The following is a 20,447-nucleotide window of genomic DNA, read 5'->3' on the forward strand; positions in this document are numbered from 1 at the left end:
GGAGAGAGAGAGAAAAGGGGAGAAGGAGAGACAGGGGGAGGGGGAGAAGGAGGGAGAGAGGGAGAAGGAGGGAGAAAAAGGGAGAGGGAGAAGGAGGGCGAGAGGGAGAAAGAGGGAGAGGGGGAGAAGGAGGGGGAGAGGGAGAAAGAGGGAGAAGGAGAGAGAGGGGGAGAAGGAGGGAGAGAGGGAGAAGGAGAGAGGGAGAGGGGGAGAAGGAGAGAGAGGGGGAGAAGGAGGGAGAGAGGGAGAGAGGGAGAAAGAATGAGAAGGAGAGAGAGGGAGAGGGGAAGAAGGAGAAGGAGAGGGAGAAAGAGGGGAAGGGGTCAGGGAGTCCCAGTTATATTTGGTGGTGACTCCTCATCAGGGTTGGGGAGTTCTCAGATTACTGAATCTCTTTTCCTTCAATGCATCAACAGACACGCCGAAGATGACTTTACAAAGATGTTGGTCAGTCAGCAGGTTACAGAACGATAATCTCTCCGAAAACACAATCATAACTCTAGGACGGGGTTAGTGGTAGAAAATAATGTCGATGTAACTAATATATAAAAAATGTGCAAGAGAATAAGGAGAAAGAAAACGGCTTAAAACAAGTCTGAATAACATAACTTTATTCATATTATTACAAGACAGTGTGCAGACACACTGTGGTGAAATCAATCGTACTCATAGAGAACTCAGAAAATAAATGTTGTTGTCTTTTATTTTGAAACATTAAATAATGGAACATTTACCATGTTTTACTGCAGTACGGAAAGCAAGAACACAAAGTAAAAAATACTACATTCCAAGTAAAACTCCTGCATTCAACATTTGAACTATTTTGTATCTATACTATTATCATACTTTCAAAAGTGAAATATGCACACCAACCCAATGTTCCTGTATATTATTACTGTATTTATGATATATTCTAATGGGTTGTTTCAGCAATAATATGTCTTCCCATTATGCAAAAGCATTAAAAGTGTTGAGGGATAAAGTAGCATCAAAGTAACTTCGACCTGTACTTAAGTAAATGTACTAGTTCTACATCTGGGTCTGGTAAAAAAAACAAATATAGTATACATAACTATATATGTCTATGTATATACAGCATGTATAGTTATATCAATGTTAAAAAGACAAATGTTAAATTGTGACTTTGTAGGTAAAGTAATCCGACTACATGTTGAGGTTTTGGAAGTTCTGTATACAAATACTTAATTGATTACAGTAATCAATAAGGCGGCAGCACTCACATCGTAGAAGTCCAATCAGGAACAGCATCATTTTCTTCTAACTGGAGCCAGCATTACTTCTCTTTCTGTGTTTCTCATTAAGTCTCAGAACTTTATCAAGAGAAAACACACACACACACACACACACACACACACACACACACACTCACACACAGATCAACTTGTACTATGAAGGAAGTTGTTTTGTCATGATTTCTGCTGAAATGTTATTTTCAGGAAGAAGAAAAAAAAGGAAAAAAAGCGCATTTAGAGCCGTGCAATTTTGCCTGTTAGCAAACAGCCTTCCAATTATCTCCCGTTTGATTGCTTGCCTCTATCAAGGTGAGCGATTAGACCAGCGCTCCTGTGAAGCTCTGGAAGTCGTTCTGAAATCGCTGCACTTTGATTTCATCAATCTGCAGGCAGCCCAACTGGAAGAAAATGTGAGTTTTATGAGCAAAACTTATTTTCCTCATCTTGGCTTTTCCAATACAGTTTCATATTCAGGCCTTCCCCTGTATCAGATTAGAGGTTATTTTGTTCCTTCCAAAAGAACTTCATAACATTCCTGTCAAATTTGGCGCCTGGCTTTCTTCATTTTTTTCTCCATCCCTATTTCTTGTTCTCTTGCAGGGAGCATCGTCCTTGCTGGATATGATTTTGTACTATGAATCTACAACCCATCTTGACATGTCTGACAACAGCAGTATGGGAACATTGTGTTGGAGGGCCCTCGCTCATTTGATAAAGCAGGTTGGCTGACGCCGTGGAATAGTAATCTTTTCTTCTCTGGGGGATAATGTACATCCTAGAAAGTGAGTTTGTGGCACATTACATGGTTTGAAGATGCAGGGCAGAGCAAACCGGGTGAGAAGTTCTCCCACTGCGAACACGAGCACAAACACATCAAAACGCCACCGCACGCCGCATCACTGCAGCATCACAGATAGCATTAGCAGCATAACTGATTAGCTGTGGGGGGGGGGGCAATCGGCCCGAATATTACCAGCGACTGACTTCCGTGTCGGTGCGATCAAAGCGGGACAGGATGAGGGAACACAATACAAGACTTTGAGCATGACCCCCAGTTAAGATTATTTTCTTCACAAATGTAAGGACTCTCTCTTTCTCTCTCTCTCTCTCTCTCTCTCTCTCTCTCTCTCTCTCTCTCCTGATATAAACTTACTTTCAAACAGTTTTCTCTCCACTATGTTGGTAGCTGCAGTCCTTTGGCATTGTGGAGCGCTGACATTTGCTTCATCAGGTTGGCAAGCTCAATGTGCTGTCTGACGTTTGGAGGGCAACACTAGGCACTGTAGGCAAACCATAGCAGACTTACGGAGCCGGGGGATGGAGGGGGGGGGTCGTATATATATAAATAATATATATGAGATGATAAAGTCATGCATTTATGAGGAAAACGATGGTGGAGTTGAAAACCGCGGTAACGCCCTCTGTCTCTTTCTTATGGTGAGGAAGGGCTTCGGAGCAAGACAAAGGTCCTGGAAGATACATATACCGTCTTTCTTTCAGGTTATCTTTTCATCGTTTTGATGAGGTAAAGTGAAGCGATGTGGCGTCTTAACCAAAAGCCCCCACTAGATTTAATTACCAACGTTCTGCACCCCACTATGAGTTATTTCCTCATAACGTTATGACTTTATAATATTGCATTTCAATTCAGTTTATTTTGTATAGCCCAATATCACAAATTACAAATTTGCCTCAGAGGGCTTTACAATCTGTACACATACAACATCCCTGTCCCAGGACCTCACATCGAATCAGGAAAAACTCCCCAAAAATAACCTTTCACAGGGAAAAAAGGGAAGAAACCTTCAGGAGAGCAACAGAGGAGGATCCCTCTCCCCGGATGGACAGCACATCAGTTATCAGCTCCTCTTTTATGGAACCAGCTTCCACTTTCAGTCCGGGAGGAAGACACAGTCACCTCATTTAAGAATAGACTTAAGACTTTCCTCTTTAAAAGTGCTTATAGTTAGGGCTGAATCAGGTTTGCCCTGGTCCATCCCCTTGATATGCTGCTATAGGCGTATAGGCTGCTGGGGGATGTTTTAGGATACACTGAGCACCTATCTCATCTTCTCTCTCTACTTATGGATGAATTTACATCTCTCCATTGCACCTTATTAACTCTGCTTCCTCCCCAGAGTCTTTGACTTCATGTATCATGGCGGTGTCTGATGCCTCCTGCCTGGTGAGCCGGTCCCGCGTTGGCCCTGCTGATGCTCCCCCCCCCCCATTCATACATTGTCATATTCATGTAATGTGTTTATGTAACTTTGTAACTCTGTTCATCTGGTCACATGACATCTATTCATCTGTCCATCCGGGGAGAAGGATCCTCCTCTGTTGCTCTCCTGAAGGTTTCTTCCCTTTTTTCCCTGTGAAAGGTTATTTTTGGGGAGTTTTTCCTGATCCGATGTGAGGTCCTGGGACAGGGATGTCGTATGTGTACAGATTGTAAAGCCTTCTGAGGAGAATTTGTAATTTGTGATATTGGGCTATACAAAATAAACTGAATTGAAATTAAAATCTGATTATTTTAGCGTGCATGTGTTTAGGAAGTAGTGAGCATTCAACTGGATAAGTGAAATAAGACAAAGCAAATCATACAAAATAATTAACATTCTTGTATCGCCCCCACATCTCTGCTCAGTTACTTCCAGTACCATTCTACACCGATTCAAATCTCCCACACGAACCAGCAGCAATATCCCAACGTATGTCCTCGTGGTTTCTCCTCAGTGTGTGAGTCAGGGAGGTTAGAGTGTAACACTCACCTCCACAGGCCGGAGGGATCTCCTTCACACACGTTCTGATAGGTTCCTTTGTGTGTTCACTGTGTGCCTGTTTCATAGTGTGTCTCTGTGTTCACTGTGTGTCTGTTAAGAGTGTGTGTCTGTTTCAGAGTGTGTGTCTGTTTCAGAGTGTGTGTCTGTTTCACTGTGTGTCTGTTTCATAGTGTGTCTCTGTGTTCACTGTGTGTCTGTTAAGAGTGTGTGTCTGTTTCATAGTGTGTCTCTGTGTTCACTGTGTGTCTGTTAAGAGTGTGTGTCTGTTTCACTGTGTGTCTGTTTCAGAGTGTGTGTCTGTTTCAGAGTGTGTGTCTGTTTCAGAGTGTGTCTCTGTGTTAACTGTGTGTCTGTTAAGAGTGTGTGTCTGTTTCATAGTGTGTCTCTGTGTTCACTGTGTGTCTGTTAAGAGTGTGTGTCTGTTTCACTGTGTGTCTGTTTCAGAGTGTGTGTCTGTTTCAGAGTGTGTGTCTGTTTCAGAGTGTGTCTCTGTGTTAACTGTGTGTCTGTTAAGAGTGTGTGTCTGTTTCATAGTGTGTCTCTGTGTTCACTGTGTTTCTGTTAAGAGTGTGCGTCTGTTTCATAGTGTGTCTCTGTGTTCACTGTGTTTCTGTTAAGAGTGTGCGTCTGTTTCATAGTGTGTCTCTGTGTTCACAGTGTGTCTGTTAAGACTGTGTCTGTTTCATAGTGTGTCTCTGTGTTCACAGTGTGTCTGTTTCAGAGTGTGTGTCTGTTTCACTGTGTGTCTGTTTCAGAGTGTGTGTCTGTTTCAGAGTGTGTGTCTGTTTCACTGTGTGTCTCTGTGTGTCTGTTAAGAGTGTGTGTCTGTTTCATAGTGTGTCTCTGTGTTCACTGTGTTTCTGTTAAGAGTGTGCGTCTGTTTCAGAGTGTGTGTCTGTTTCAGAGTGTGTGTCTGTTTCAGAGTGTGTCTCTGTGTTAACTGTGTGTCTGTTTCAGAGTGTGTGTCTGTTTCACTGTGTGTCTGTTTCATAGTGTGTCTCTGTGTTCACTGTGTGTCTGTTAAGAGTGTGTGTCTGTTTCACTGTGTGTCTGTTTCATAGTGTGTCTCTGTGTTCACTGTGTGTCTGTTAAGAGTGTGTGTCTGTTTCAGAGTGTGTCTCTGTGTTCACTGTGTGTCTGTTAAGAGTGTGTGTCTGTTTCATAGTGTGTCTCTGTGTTCACTGTGTGTCTGTTAAGAGTGTGTGTCTGTTTCATAGTGTGTCTCTGTGTTCACTGTGTGTCTGTTTCAGAGTGTGTCTCTGTGTTCACTGTGTGTCTGTTTCAGAGTGTGTGTCTGTTTCATAGTGTGTCTCTGTGTTCACTGTGTGTCTGTTTCATAGTGTGTCTCTGTGTACACTGTGTGTCTGTTAAGAGTGTGTGTCCGTTCCATAGTGTGTCTCTGTGTTCACTGTGTTTCTGTTAAGAGTGTGTGTCTGTTTCAGAGTGTGCGTCTGTCCAGACTGGACGTGTGTAACGTTCCCATGGTTGACTACCCGGCCCGGTCTCTATCCAAAGCTCTGCTGACCAGCCGGCTCACAGTGCTGCACCTTCACAACGCCCAGCTCAGCGGCATGCCGCTATACACACTGGGTATGTAGCACACACACACACACACATACACACACACACACATACACACACACACACACACACACACACGCAGGTCATCGTCACTGAACACTCCTGATCTTTTGCTTTTATTTGTTTCATCATGTTTTTGTGCGTGGACTGTGTGTGTGTGTGCTGTAAGTGTGTGTGTGTGTGTGTGTGTGTGTGTTCTGTGGCCAGCAGGACCAGATTTTGACCTGTGACCCTCTCTGCAGGTCTGGACCCGGATTACAGTTCTAATCTCTTACCTGTCGCTTTACACACCGCTAGACTCATCTATAAAGGCTGTGGCAGCCAGGACATACACGCAAACACACACACATACACACACACACACACACACACACACACACACAGATATTCACTATACACAAATATATATAGATAGATATATTAATAGCTAGATGAATAGATGTTGTGTCATTGTATTTGATTCTCAACACACTCCCAGGCTTACTATACACACATGCTCCCACACCCATACACAGATACACACACACACACACACACACACACACAGACACACACACACTTACAGCACACACACACTTAAATAGATTCCTACAAATGATTTAAAGGGTCTTTTGACATAAACAAAGCAAAAAAAGTCCATCCACTCATCCAGTCCTTTCTGACCTTTGGTTGGCTGCTGTCCTCTCTGAACTGTATCCGTGGCGATGGAGAAGGGCAATGGGGGAGTGGGATATTGGAAGGGTCACATGACCCACACACACGCATACACAATTAATTGATGTAAATACACACAAATAAATACCCGAGCCGCAGAGGGGGGTTGATGGCTGTACATGCATACACACACATAAACAAGAAATCACAATATTTCTTATCTTCTAGTACTTGACCAGGTGTCATGGTAAAACAATCTCTGTTTTTGATTTTTTGTTGGGACAAAAACCCGAGTGAACACAGCCTCTCATCTCCTGTCAGCTAGGAGCAAACAGAGACCCAAATGGACGCAGTATGCTGCCCACTCTTCACGACAGCAACTTGCTCCTCCAACATGTTCTGCCATTTCCTGGATCTCTTTGATATTTTAGGGTCTCACAACAACTCCCTCCGTGCTCATCTCTCATCCCACCCCATCCTCTCTGCCTTAGCCGAGCCCAGCGCCACCTCCCCTCCTTCCCTCCTCCCTTCCGTCCCTCCCCGGCGGGGGGTCCCGGCTGAGGATCATTGCCTTCGATCGGAGGGGCCTCTGATTGCGGGATTGGGCGCTCGCGGCGGACTCGACCAGATCAATCCCACCGATTCCACCATTTGGGTCCCACTGTGCCTGATGACAATGTTGGCATTCCACATGCAGCCCAACAGGCTTGATCAAATCTGCCGCATCGATCTGTATGCGAAGGGCCGCGAGGGCCTAGGCAACACGGACACATGTGTACCACAGTACAGTACACATTACACAAATAAATATGAATACAAGATACATCTCCCAAACACCATCAAATATGTGACAAAGTACCAAAGTGAAAATATCCTTATGAATGGCATACACACCGACATTTGGAGAGGGCGGTGGAGGTTAACTGGTGTTTTGTAAGGTCCCCTGTGCTGAGGAGTCACAACTCTCCAACAACGGCGTGTTCGTGTGCGGATGGTGGCGGAGTGCCACTTGATCTCTACCGCAGTAATCGCAGCAGGCGGCAAGTCCTGCTGTGCTTCGTTTTCATGCTCAAGTTCACTCGCCATCAATCAGTCTATCACAGTTACAACCTGAAGGCCCCATGTTTGGCTTCTCAGAGGACATACGAGGATGGATCATATCTAATATCAATTTACAAAGATCCATATGTCTTAATTGGGGGTGGGGGCAGCTGGTTCCATCTAAAGTTAGAGGAGCAAATCTCCGTACACACCCGTCCTCATCATCATCACCACTGAGTTCTCTGTTGTTGTGAGTTTATAGACAGACATATGCCTCCGATCATTTTACCTTCCAGCCAGGAGCTTCGACAGCTGTGTGTAACATGTGGGAGCTTCACATTATCCAAGTGACAAGGACTGGTCCCCAACTGGCTTCCCATCAACTACCACTGCTCCTGCTCTGCTCAGAACTACTTCACACAATAAAATGTGTTTACCCAATGGTTAAGTTGCACATCTAACTCGTTCTCACTCCCAACTTGTCAAATAGCGGCCAAGGCTCCATTTGGCGTCTGCATGACGCACCGGCCTTTGAACGCCAATGTAAACCATTCCATTATTAGACGCTCAGAGCAACGGACGTATGAAGAGGAAGGAAAGTCTGCTTGGAGAGGAAGTCGAGGACCCTTGAGCGTCATAGTTTGACGTTTAGGACCCCTGACCAAGCGGTGGTATTTGACGAGTTGGGAGTGAAAACGTGGTGGCACATCTCAACGCCTTCGGTTAGAGTCCCGGTAGGGGGACATTTGTCCCATGTCATATCAAGACAACCAGAGATTACCTGCCTCGCACAACTTGCATCTTCATTGAATATTGATTTTCCAAACAGAGAAGCACTGACAAAGTTGATTTAGTATTCATTAATCAAACACATTACACACATCTTAAAGTCATGCTACATTCCCAGTATGTGTCTGTCAAACTAATTCAAAAGTTTGAGTAGCGGGATTGTACTTTAATGTATTAATGTAAATTCTTGTTTTTGGTTGGTCTCTTGTTGTGTCTCTGCTTGTAGTTGGTGCCCTGAAGTCAAACAAGGCTTTGAAAGAGCTCCACCTCACCAACAACCTGCTGAACAGCTACCAGGATGCCCTGCATTTAGGAGACCTGCTGCGCTACAACACCACTTTACAGACAATGGAGCTCAGCAGCAATGTTGTAGCAGATGCTGGTAGGATGTTTATCTTTGTTGCAGAACACAACATATATATTTATTCAAAGTTCTGCAGGGGAAAATGGATATGCAAAAAAATCTGTGTCTACAGTATCCGGTTTTGTCCAATTGAGAACCCATGGGTTCATCCTATTGATGAAATGTATTTAATTCAGGATATGTGTGCATAAATGATAAAATAACAATAAAATAAGGATATACAGTAACGAAGACCCAGTCTTAAAAGTTGAAAAGAGGTATTTGGAGGTGTTGAAGGTCATGTTTTTAACCTTAGAGCCAGGCTAGCTGTTTCCACCTGCTTCTAGTCTTTATGCTAAGCTAAGCTAACCATGTATATATAGATGGATGACGAGTCCCCACTTCATCCTACTGTAAATTAAATAAAAATATCTCAGATATCAGAGCTGCCATCTTGACATTATTTGGAGCAGGGTCTGTGCGGTGGTAATTCGGGGGGCTGGAGCCACATGATAAGAGCAATGTAAAACATCCTGCATGCAAACATTACAAACTGGCATGGTGGGTGATTAAAACATCATTGGTACCTTCTCCTGAGCATCAGTGCTGTTGGTGACAAGAGGAGCCTGAGAAGAGCTAAAGGGTTTTAAAGACTAACTTCCCAGAATGTTGCACCTGAGGCAAACATTCTTCACTGCGAAATGGATTCCCACATTTCCATGATTTACATTGTGTGAATGAGAGGCAGATGAGATTACGTGTCTCGATTGCAATTGAGACACGTAATCTCATTAATCATTAGTAACACTTTCTGTTCATTAAAGAATGACCCTACTTGGCTTGCCAGCAGCTTACAAGGAAACACAGCAAAGCACCCGGATAGATAAACACAGTGGGAGGGGTGCACTGTCCAGCTTTAAGATGTGAAAAGGTTAAGCATATAGCAACACCCTCCATAGTTACTGGAGCTCCATCATTCCCAACAAACACCTGTCAGTGCCATTTAGCTTACAAATGCAAAGCAGTTCAGCTCATTGCTATAATGTAATGTTGTTGGGTTGTTGTTGTTGTTGTTGGTTCACTCTGCAGGTTTGGAGGAGCTGTGTGATGGTCTGAGGGGGCAGACGGCAGGTGTGAGGGTCTTACTGCTGAGGAACAACCAGATCACTGCAGATGGAATGGTCCATCTGGCCAAGGCTCTGGTGAGGATCCCAGTAACAGCCCTCTGAGTGATTCTGGGTTATGCGAAATAAACTGAATTGAATTGAATCAAACAAAAGAAGCCATTAATGCCAACAGTCAGCATAAGCATTAATGTATTCCACAGAACAGACCTTTTATTTTCTCCATGGACAACAGAAACTTCAGTCTAAGTGCAGTTTTCCTCGTCAGGTAACTTCAATGGAATACGTTCCCACAAAAGGACCATTTGTATATCTATTACTCACTGTGTTACCTGGTGTTCTTGAGAGAAGAGAACGTTGTGTTTCTCTCATGCCTCCTTTGTGAACTGAAAATCCCAAACAAGAGAAAAGTTGTGATGAATTGAAATAAGTGGAAGTCGCATTTCACGGCAAAACTATCGAAACATCCGTTAAAAAAAACTCTCCAATCCAAGTCACTATTCCGCCATTTCTCATTCCTAAAATAACTTGTACTTGTCATTCTAAGGAGAAATTATTTGTTCCAGGGGCTACTTGACTTTTGTGTTGAACCCTGAAAAGATTAATACGTGTTCCTCATGCTATTCTAATGTAAGTGATCCACAGCCCTCACTCCATGCTCAATTTATTCCAAAGTTTATCTGAAGCTAACATGAGGCTTCTAATGGGTAATAACAGAGATACAGTTTTTGTTACTGTCCATCTGCCACAGCTCTGCAAGGACACATTAACAGGGAAGGAGACAGAGGAATTTAGTGTGATGTGTGATCCTGGGAAGAATCCCAGGATCACACATCACACTAAATTCCATCTTGTCAGGCTTTAAGTAATGCACGTGTGTCTGGTTAGCCAGAGCACAGACCAATGAGTGTGAGGAGCTACCGGCAGCTAGGGGTGTGGCTTAAGTGTGTGTGTGTGTGTGTGTGTGACACAGGGAGGCTCCTAACAACAGTGGCGGCTCCTGAAGAGGTAGTTAGCACAGAAGCAGCATAAGCATCAGTTCTATCAGACCTGGAGAGTATTTCTTCATCGATAGAATAAGGACACTGATGGTGTTGCTGTTCTCAGAGTGTTCTGAGTAACAAACAGCAGCCCTCATAGCTTCGTTAAACCGAGTTAAACGGGCCAACTGGTACCTGCTTTGCTTTTTATATTGCGGTCGCCTCATCCAGAGAACCAGAAAAAGTCCCGCCTCCACACGTTTCACTGTACACTCCTAATAACATGCATTCCTTCCGCCTGATTGGCAGCATAAACTGCACCTTCCTGTCATGTGAGCGGCGACTGTGGAAGTCAAAAGGCTAGAAATTAAAGGCATGCCATGTACGCTCACACACACACACACACACACACACAAACACACACACACTCAACACACACACGCACACACTTCCCCTGTCTCCTCCAGTGCTACCAAAAGAAGGAACAGTTTGATTAAATAATAGATGCGCGTTAAGGAGGGGTGCTCATGCGGCCTGCCAGTCACGGGGATAAGTAGATGTCCTTGCAGGCCGTAATGATGATAATTAGACCCGTAGCTGGTCGTGTCGAATATGATGACAAGGAGAGCTGTTATTAACCTTTCTGGTTGGTCTCTGTGCTCTTCCTCTCTGTCCTCGTCGGCCTGTGTTTTGAAGGACTACAACTAGGGCAGCAGATGTGGGCCAAAATCCACTTGCAGGTCTAGAAATTGGCTTATGATTTCTAGATTTACTCTTAAAAAAAAAATATATATATATATAAGAAACTCTGAGGTGAGTATGTCATGCAGGACTCTTGTTTTGTTCTACTTTGTGAGTTCCTCTGTTTTTTTGTTTAAAGCCAGCATGTCATGTGTGAAAGCATACTGTGTTTTTGCTGGTTTCACACTCTTACCCCCCTCAAACTTCTCACTCCAACCCTCCTGTGGTTTACGTTTGACAGGCTTCAACCATGCTCGACTCTCACACACTCTCAACCACGCAGTCGCCTCTTTAATTGTCTGCTATTATCCCTCGTGCATATCCATCCGAGATGCTCTTCCTCCCTCTCCTCCTCCCCTCTTCACCGGAGAAGCTTCTCGCCACGCGTTGGATGTGGCGGTGCCCCTGTGTGTGTGCCGTGGAAATAAAGGGGGGGACCCTCTCAAGTGTGTTTGTTGTCACCGTGGTGCAAATTAACTCCAAAAAGAAGAGGCTCTCCGGGTCTGTCTGTTGCCTTCCTGGCTTCCTTTCCGCCCCCGCGCTCCCTCTCTCTTCAGAACGCTGACCAGAGGAGTTTAACAAGGGTGGCGAGGCGAGGGGGCAACCGAAGAGTGGGTGGCGCATTCCTCTTCAAGCTGTTGGGCAACAAGGGCCTCTTGTGCCCCAGACACCCCCAGCTTTATGCGCCAACTAATCAACCTTCAACGCTAATGTGGCTCTGGAGAGTGGAAACAGAAGTTCTGAGCATTGAACATGAGAGGAAACAGTTTGAAAAGGAATAATAATCACCGCATAATAATAATGATGATTAAAACGTCTCAGCCTTTTCACACTGAAAGTATCCGCTACACGGAGTCTGGCGCTCCATTGTCGTGGTAAATTCAAAGTAAAGCAGTGATGGAGGTTCCAGTCTGAACAGTGCGCAGTCGTAAACGTGGAGATGGATGCTGTTTTTCAGCCCGTGCTGAGGGTCCTGCAGGTCCTGGATTTGAGTGAGAACCTCCTGGGGAACGAGAGCATGCAGGTGATCAGGCAGCCTCTGATGGTGAACTGCTCGCTGCTGCAGCTCGGCCTGGCACAGGCCAACATCACGTGTGAAGGTACAACAATACATGCGCAGCAACATTTTTGTGATTCTATTTGAATTCACAATTGAAGGAGACACAAAGTACAGATTAGAATATATGATGTATAACTATATTCTTTCTCTGAAACAAGAGAAACCTGCGACCTGCACCTGAATATTTTAAATCCCAAAATAAAAAAACATGGCAAATGGCCGCTAAGGTATGAGGTTAGAATCATCGGTAGGTTCTTTATGGTAGCTAGCCAAGACAGTCAAACTAGCCTTGCAAGCCTTAGCCCCCCTCTAACATTTCAACGTTTTCTCTGATGAAGGTGCTGTGGCGTTGGCAGAGTTCCTTGCAGAGAGTCGTCAGATTCAGCAGCTGGACCTCCGTCAGAATGAAGTAAAGGTTGGAGGCCTGATGGCCTTGTGTCTGGCCCTGAGAATCAACCGGTCTCTCGGTAGCCTGGATTTGGACCACATACCTCCACAGGAGCAGGTAGGTACAGCTATCATTGTAGTTACACATCTGAATCCTCTGAAACACAGTCTGCAATGATGTAGACCGAGCTGTACTGTTGGGTAGCGGTTCGTTCCAGGTCTTACATGCTCTACTCTACCACAGTTAGCTTTCTAGCAGCGCCGGCGTTTCCAAAGAGGTGAGCTGGGTAATTGCCCAGCACTTTGGGAAGGGTGGCGAAATGTGGGCCAATTATTTATGAGCACAATCCCATCAGGGCCACTGCTGTTCTGGAGCTTTCCATCTTGTCTTTATTAGTTTGCCAAGTAGTCAGGGACTGGTTTGTGACACAGAACCATCTGAGAAGCCGTCATTGGAAACTGTTTGGAAAAGGGCCGGCACTTGAACAAACGCTTGATAGGGGATTGAATCTCATCTGTCAATCCAACTCTTGCCGAAACTAGTCCGGAGAAGAGCGAAAACATCCTGGTACTGTTGAGACATCTACGAAAACCTGTTCAGGAGCCACCATTGACAGTCATTGACAGTCACCTCGCGGGGTCATTGCGTCACACACATCTAAACCACAACGTGCTGCCAGATGCTGATTGGTTCGTATCACTGGTGATACAGAACGCAAATATTATTATATATCATTTTTTCACGGTATTTTAAGGTAGATTGTTCTAAATGTACGCTTCGCAAAGAAAGGCATCAACCAATCACGTTGTGCGGATATTATGCGTATTAGTATGTTATAGTGTACAACCCAATGTAGTCTGCACCAAGACAACAAACTGTATTACACTTTTACAAGAGCAGTGAAGACCAGATCCACTCCTTTCTTCCTTACCTTTCACAATAAAAGCCCTAGACCAATACAATGCGTAACTGTGCACTGAGAGCGTTTCTCTAAAAGGAAACTCCCATTAAGTAGCGTAGGTTAGACAACACTTAACCTCAGACAGACTGCCGGACGCGGCGCTGGGTCAACAGGATCCTGATAGTTGGTCCTCTGCCTGCACCAATCAACGCCAACCTTTTATTGAAAAAGTGTGCCGGTATAATTAGTTTGAAATAGTATTTAGCATTTTCAGGTTGTTCATTCGTCACGTCCCAGGATTGTAAAGGCCTTTACCAGAGGCATGATGAGATGATATCTCATGGTATCACAAGGATGCAGCTGCCGTGCAAAGCAATGAACTTCTAATTTTAACTTGTGAACCAGCATGGAGGGCAAGTCCTTGAATTGCTCAGAAAAATGGAAATATAAACTTCTATGACATTCATAACAACTCCATCTGCTGCATGTGATAGAATTGAAAACTGCCTCCTAATTAGACCTTGTGGTGAGATTATTAAAGGCATAAAATGACCTGGTGTTGTGAATCGTGGTTTGACCTCCACCCTGCCTGCTTTACCGATGGTGCTCAGCCAGTAGGACGGATACTCGTTGTGTCTCAGCTCTGCAGGCCTTTAAATGACTGTTGGTGCTTTCATTTAAATTTCACGTCCTAATTTAGAATGAAGGGGTACTGGTGACTGAGGATTACTTATCCTTAACGTCTTGTCTTTTGTGATGTATTCAGACTCACTGTGGTCTCATTTGTCATTTGGAGACACAAGTAAGTCATTTGTGTCTCAGTTCATCAGTGATACTTGTTTTGTGTTCCCTCCCCACCATCCATGGCTGCAGAGGCCTGAGGAAAACGATGCCATAACTTTAATACATACCCCTGCTGGATTCACAAAATAATTACCCACACTTGCCATCTGTTTGTCATGATTTTATCTCTGCTAACTTATTTGCATATTAAAGCATTAATTAAAATCTCCAAGGAACGGAATGCTTACTTTAAAATTAACTCTGAAGGCGATCCGTGCACAGCTTCCAAAGTTGTTTTATTTTTGTTTGCAGTGGTTTTCTGTTTGTCTGCGTGTTGTTTACACGATTAAGTCTGATTTTTATGAAATGTCTCCTCTGGCTAAAGTCAAGCGGCAAGATGCGACAGATTTTGGAGAAGCAGCTTTTAAGAGCCATGACGCTTCTGTGAATGTGTGTCATTAAATCTGGGACTTCTTCGCCGTCGCCACCGTCTTCTTCTTCCTCACGTTTGCACACGCACCAAAGCCTCCATATTGGCGGCTCTGTTTTCATGCTCCTTTTAAGCCGCCGAGAGACGTGATTAGCATTTCCACCATTGTCGGGAGTTAGTGTGGCTGGATATTTTAAGGGATGGTAATAAGGGAATTTTTAAGCTCTGTCAGGTTTTGGAGTCACACAGCTGGGATTTGTCTTGGCGTGGCATATCCAGGTGGGAGGAGTGACGATTGTATTAAAAAGCAAATCTTTCCATCAGAAAACAGCGGGTGGCCAGATCAAGTGTTCTTGCTCAGTCACATTCCCCGGGTCGCCAAGGAATACGTGAAAATTTCATTCGTCTGAAGGAAAATAAGTGTGGGTATGAATGTGAGTGAGTGGCGGAGGGGTTATGGCTGCACTTTGTGTGTGTTTGACAGAGTCGCTGATGTGGAGTTTGTGTGTTCATACGTGCGCCTTTTGCATGTGTGTGGTTTTACGGCGATGCGGGGGGGCGATTGAAGATGCGCATATTTAAAAGGGGGGAAAAAAGGTGGCAAGAGGGGAGGAAATCTGGGTCCTCTTGTCTTTGTTTACAAGAGTCTGATTTTTCATGTCTGTTGCCATGCTGCTCCATTTGATCACTGGCCTGTTTGCTGTTAATGATTAATTATTTACCCATCTAAAATATTCATGCACCCTGGCCCTAGTAGAAAGCAGTATTTTTCTGACGGGCAAGTTCTCTCTGTAGCCACTGCAAGGTGGAGCTGTTTATACATCCTTATCAGGGGACTCCGTCAACCCAGCTAATGCACTAAACTTCCCAACTCTCCTAATCGCGGGTCGGGCGAGGCGGCCTCAGCAGCCTGTTTACCTGTTCAATATTTGGCTTTGGATTTAGCCAGCGTGAGCGTCCTGTCAGCCGTCCTCCAGCAGAGGAGTTCAGCGATAACACTGGAGAGTGTCCTCTCCTGAATGTCGCATGTCGGCAAGGTGGAGCTGTTAGAGGCTGTCTCACTGAGGGGTAATTACAGCAGCGTGTCTGTGTGTGTGTGTGTGTGTGTGTGTGTGTGTGTGTGTGTCTGTGCAGGAAGGAGAGGCATCAGGAAGGAGGTTCAGTGGTTTGTTTCAGTGGTCCAGTGGAGGGGGGCGACAGCAGCAGTTGTGGGTTTAGAGAGGAAGCCAAAAGGACAACAGTATTTTAATGCTTCAAGGTATTTTTGACTAACTTTACTTGGATGTTGTTAAATAAAGCTTTATACTCGGAGGCCTTGGTTTCCACACCTGTGCAATCTCTTACAAGTTCTACCTTTACAAAGTTTATAATGTGCCGTCAGAATTGTGTACATTTAATGATGTGTTTATTAAGGTGGTACTGTATACATTATATGGAGAGGTGTTCCTAATGATTTATTCTTCATAGTTACATACATAAGGGGGTCAGAATGTTAGAAACACCTCTGACTAGAGAGCATCTTGCGATGTGATCACACCAATTGCAACACCATATAAACCATGTAAAGTGGGGGGGCCAACGGCCCCTTCCGCTCTTCCCACCCCTCTACTTCTGGCACCTTGTGGTAGTTCCGGCTGCAGTAGGTGTCTCCGGCTCCACATGCTGTCATGATGACTCACACACAGACACACACACGGTGTGGCGGCTGGTAAATATAATGCCACACCATCACTACCTATGATCTCAATGCTAAAACATTGAGTTAACTATGACTGTAACAGAAAGCATGATATGCTTGACAAAAGGAGACTAAATGGCTGAACACGTGTACTGGATTGTATTAGACTGTAGAGGTACCTGATAAAGTGCACCGGGTGTGTATGACACCTTTCACATTAGAAATGAAGTGCTTGACTTTGATGCCGTTAAACACTTTAAAACCAGTCTCTGTTGGTCATATGGTCATATTTACAGGAAGAAACTTTAACTTTTATGAAACTGGTTATAAAAACAACAACCAGGCTTCGTCTGGGAACAGGTGCTCCAAGATGCAGGGCCGGACTTACCCAGCACTGGGCCAAAGGGCACATTTAAGCTGAGGTTCCGCTATTGAACCCCCAAGTATTCATCATATACAGTGTATATGGAACCATACAAACCCATCAGTACTAATATTTGGTCATATACCCTTCCCCAGATGTGTTGTGTATCAGAATACTTGTGCTAATAGTGTAATTTAGAAACATGCACCTGTAAGATTAATATCAATTGAAAGAAATCACTGGATTTAGACCCAGGGCTTCAAGACAAGGTCTTTCTCATTAGAGTGTCCTTTCATGTTGCATATTCCCCAAGTAATGAGCAGTTATTGCCACCAAGTGTACCTCGGGGCCTTGTCAACGTAAGTTTGCTGAAGCTAATGTGTGGCGGGCCATTGCCAGGAAACACATGTAGATGTATACAATAAACATCTATTTTGGATTCATGTTGTATTAGTTTTGTGGTTTGGATGTGTATCATTTACCCTAATAAATGGTATAAAATAAGATAATCCTTCATTAGTCCCACAGCGGGGACATTTACAGGATTACAGCAGCATAGACGGTGCAAACAAACAAACAGGAGGAAAAAAGACTAGATCAATACGTAATCACACAGTAATAGTATAATAAATATATGTAAAACACATATTTATCATAAAATATAATACAGTCCGACTGTTGTTAATATTGCAGAGTGGATTAAACATTTATATTGCTCTATGTGCAGTGTCTTTGTGAGCACCATGAGAGTGTTAGCATTTAGCTGTGGGCACGTGCTAAATACAGCCTCACAGAGGGCCGTTTAACCACGGTTGATCTACAGTGAGAAACAGCAGAGAAAAAAATATTGGATACAAATTATGGAAAATTAGCAATATGAAGGGTGAAATACAGTGACCTATTTTTCTATTAAACCACACTTCTATACCATACTTCAAAGGCTTGCTTCAATCCCCGAAATGGATGCAGCCCTCTTTAAACATGTTGTATTTGTGATCTTTACGATTTAGTACCCTTCCACATAAGGGCTGTAGTGAGCGTTGGATATGTAGCCATAATGAAACATGGCCTTAGAAATCAGATGACTGACATGTGTTGATATCCATTAAAAGGATCTGCTGTGGCTATTCTGTATTTCATCCAACAACCTTGACTGCTCACGCCTCAGAGTATTCTGCTGGCTTGAGATCACATCGCTGTGAATGTGAGAGTGACATCCGAGAACAGTTACATGTGTTTGTGTGGGTCTGTGGAGAGATTGCTGTGGGAAATGCCGCGCGCAGAGGACGCCGTGAGAAGGAGCGCCGAGTCTTATTTTAGGAAGAGCGTGAAACAAAGAGGTCTCTGGGTAGGTTCTCGGCCACCCTTCCTGTCACGGTCAGTCCCAGTAGGGTGGCTGGGTGACAGGACGGCCTGACCATGCATGTAGTCGGCACTCAGGTTTCAGTTGCATCATGATGACACCGGTGCTCTGGGGACCAGAGTACGGAGGCAGACAACAGCAACCAGGCAGAACAAACCTCCCAGCAACGCCTCAGAGGGCAGCGGGGAGCGGCTCCGAGCGAGGGGGGGGGGGGCAGGGTTCACACTGCTACCAGATCAGTCAGTCACCTACTGGAACCACACCACACAATACAGCTCACATAGTTCAGAGAGCATAGAGGAAAGAACTTCCATTTAACCAAGTGAATCACTTCTGATGACCAAAAGATTGAACATTTCCTGTATTTAATCCAGAATTAGAATATGTGGTGTTATCACAATCTAAAACATGAGACAACATTATCCGACAAATACAAAATGTGGTATTGCATGAAGTATCTGAATATACCAGGACCTCAGTTCAACCAAATTAAAACCTGAGATGCCACCAAGCCAAAATAATGGAGGTGAATGGAATTTATTTGCAGTATTTAAAAAAATCCTTTTTATAAATTCAAAAGTGGCATCAGTTTCCAGAAACACTGTCCCTGTGATTTAGGATAATCCATGTCATTTACTGCCAACAAATTCTATAGGGATTACACTCAGGGCCACAGCAAGGATTAAAAGTACTGTGGTCATGAGTCTAAGCAGCTCCCCTTGGGAAAATAAATATTTTAAGATTATTTGTAATCATTTCTAAATTTGATTTATTCAATTAGCTGCATTAAAACTACATGTTGACAGTAGCCCTCTTAATTAATTTAAAAATGTTTGGGGATCCTTGATTTGCAGAATATTTTGGCATTTTGATTCAACTGTAGCACATTTGTCAGCTCAACATTCATTAGGTGAACTAACAGCAGAGTAAAGAGAAAATAGATATCAAGATTAACAATACTGTTGAGCCCTGACCGATGTACGTTATGTAACTTAAAAATAGTAACACCAGACGGTTTCTGCTTCTTTTGAGGTGGCAGGAGTGAAAATGGCATTTGTTGTGTTATGGTCTCAGAATGATGAAGACAACTGGAGAACAATTAGATGCATAATAGGATAGAGGCTCTTGATTTGTGACCTGGCAACTATCACGTTTTTACCAAATAATATACAGTTATTTTGGCATTTTATCATCAAATGGCTTGAAAATAGCTGGCATGAATAGGAGAAAGAAATCTCCCCTTGGGAGGATGCCCTCGCATCGCACCCCCTTAGGTTTGGGCTGAGCCCCGAATGTTTACAGCATCTGGCTCCGCCCCCGGTCTGGAGCCTTGGGGCCTTTTCATGCTGTGCCAGGGTTGTTATCCAGTGTTGTCTCCAGATTTGTAAAACCACAAATTTCCAAGAAAAAATATGGAGGACATGACCTCAGTGTCCCCAATTGCAGCTATGGCCTCGATTACAGGGAGGTCTGTGGATTACCCAGAGCAACCAGGATGCTCGTTTCTAAAAAAAGGTAAACCGATGTTAATCTTATTAAAAAAATGTATGTTTCAATGCTTTGAAAATCTTGATCCTTCATTTTGAACATACGATTACATTGTGATCTCGCTACCTAGGCAGCGTAGCAGAGAAAGAATACATTTTCGTAAAACTGTTGAAATGTGAATAAGTGTCACGTCAGGTTTTCCAGTCTGCTGTCAAAGCTACAAACTCGATGATGTGAGCTTCATACTGTCAGACGACAGAACGTTCATTTTCAAAGCCACAAAACTCCTGTTGTGTCCCTTGTTGTGTCCCTTGTTGTGTCTCTCTCTCAAATGCATCATTACTTTGACTTTTCCTCCTGATACCTCTGAAAGGGACAAAGCTGGATGAGTTACTCCACCAGATGAGGGGTGGGGGGGGGGGCATGGGCTGCTCAGGGGGAGTTGTTGGGGTTTTTTTTTTTTGGGGGGGGGGGGGGGGGGCGCAATCCCCTGTCTCTCTGCAAACATAACAACAACAGCAGCAGCAACACACTCCTCGCTGCACTCCTGATGTATTTTCAGGCAAAAACAGGCATATTTGCCAGCTGTGTAATTTACTGCGGCTCTCATTTGCATATTAAAGCCTTAATTAGCCCCTCTGAGCGTGTGTGTGCGCCTGTGTGTGTTTCTGTGTGAGGGGTGTGTGTGTATGTGTGTGTGTGT

At 44.1% G+C, this 20,447-nt stretch overlaps 1 protein-coding gene across 1 annotated transcript in view; it reads left to right on the forward strand.

Annotated features, from left to right (window-relative positions):
* si:dkey-288a3.2 (protein phosphatase 1 regulatory subunit 37) overlaps positions 1-20,447 on the forward strand; it is a 66,012-nt gene that overhangs the window by 22,863 nt on the left and 22,702 nt on the right. Inside the window, exons 4-10 of the mRNA XM_034563438.1 lie at positions 1,563-1,663; positions 1,854-1,973; positions 5,479-5,626; positions 8,328-8,483; positions 9,534-9,646; positions 12,248-12,389; positions 12,688-12,854. Of these exons, the coding sequence (XP_034419329.1) occupies positions 1,563-1,663; positions 1,854-1,973; positions 5,479-5,626; positions 8,328-8,483; positions 9,534-9,646; positions 12,248-12,389; positions 12,688-12,854 (947 nt within the window). The remainder of the gene's footprint in view (positions 1-1,562; positions 1,664-1,853; positions 1,974-5,478; positions 5,627-8,327; positions 8,484-9,533; positions 9,647-12,247; positions 12,390-12,687; positions 12,855-20,447) is intronic.

Source organism: Cyclopterus lumpus, chromosome 22 (genome assembly GCF_009769545.1).
Source record: "Cyclopterus lumpus isolate fCycLum1 chromosome 22, fCycLum1.pri, whole genome shotgun sequence".
In the NCBI taxonomy this organism is placed as follows: domain Eukaryota; kingdom Metazoa; phylum Chordata; class Actinopteri; order Perciformes; family Cyclopteridae; genus Cyclopterus; species Cyclopterus lumpus.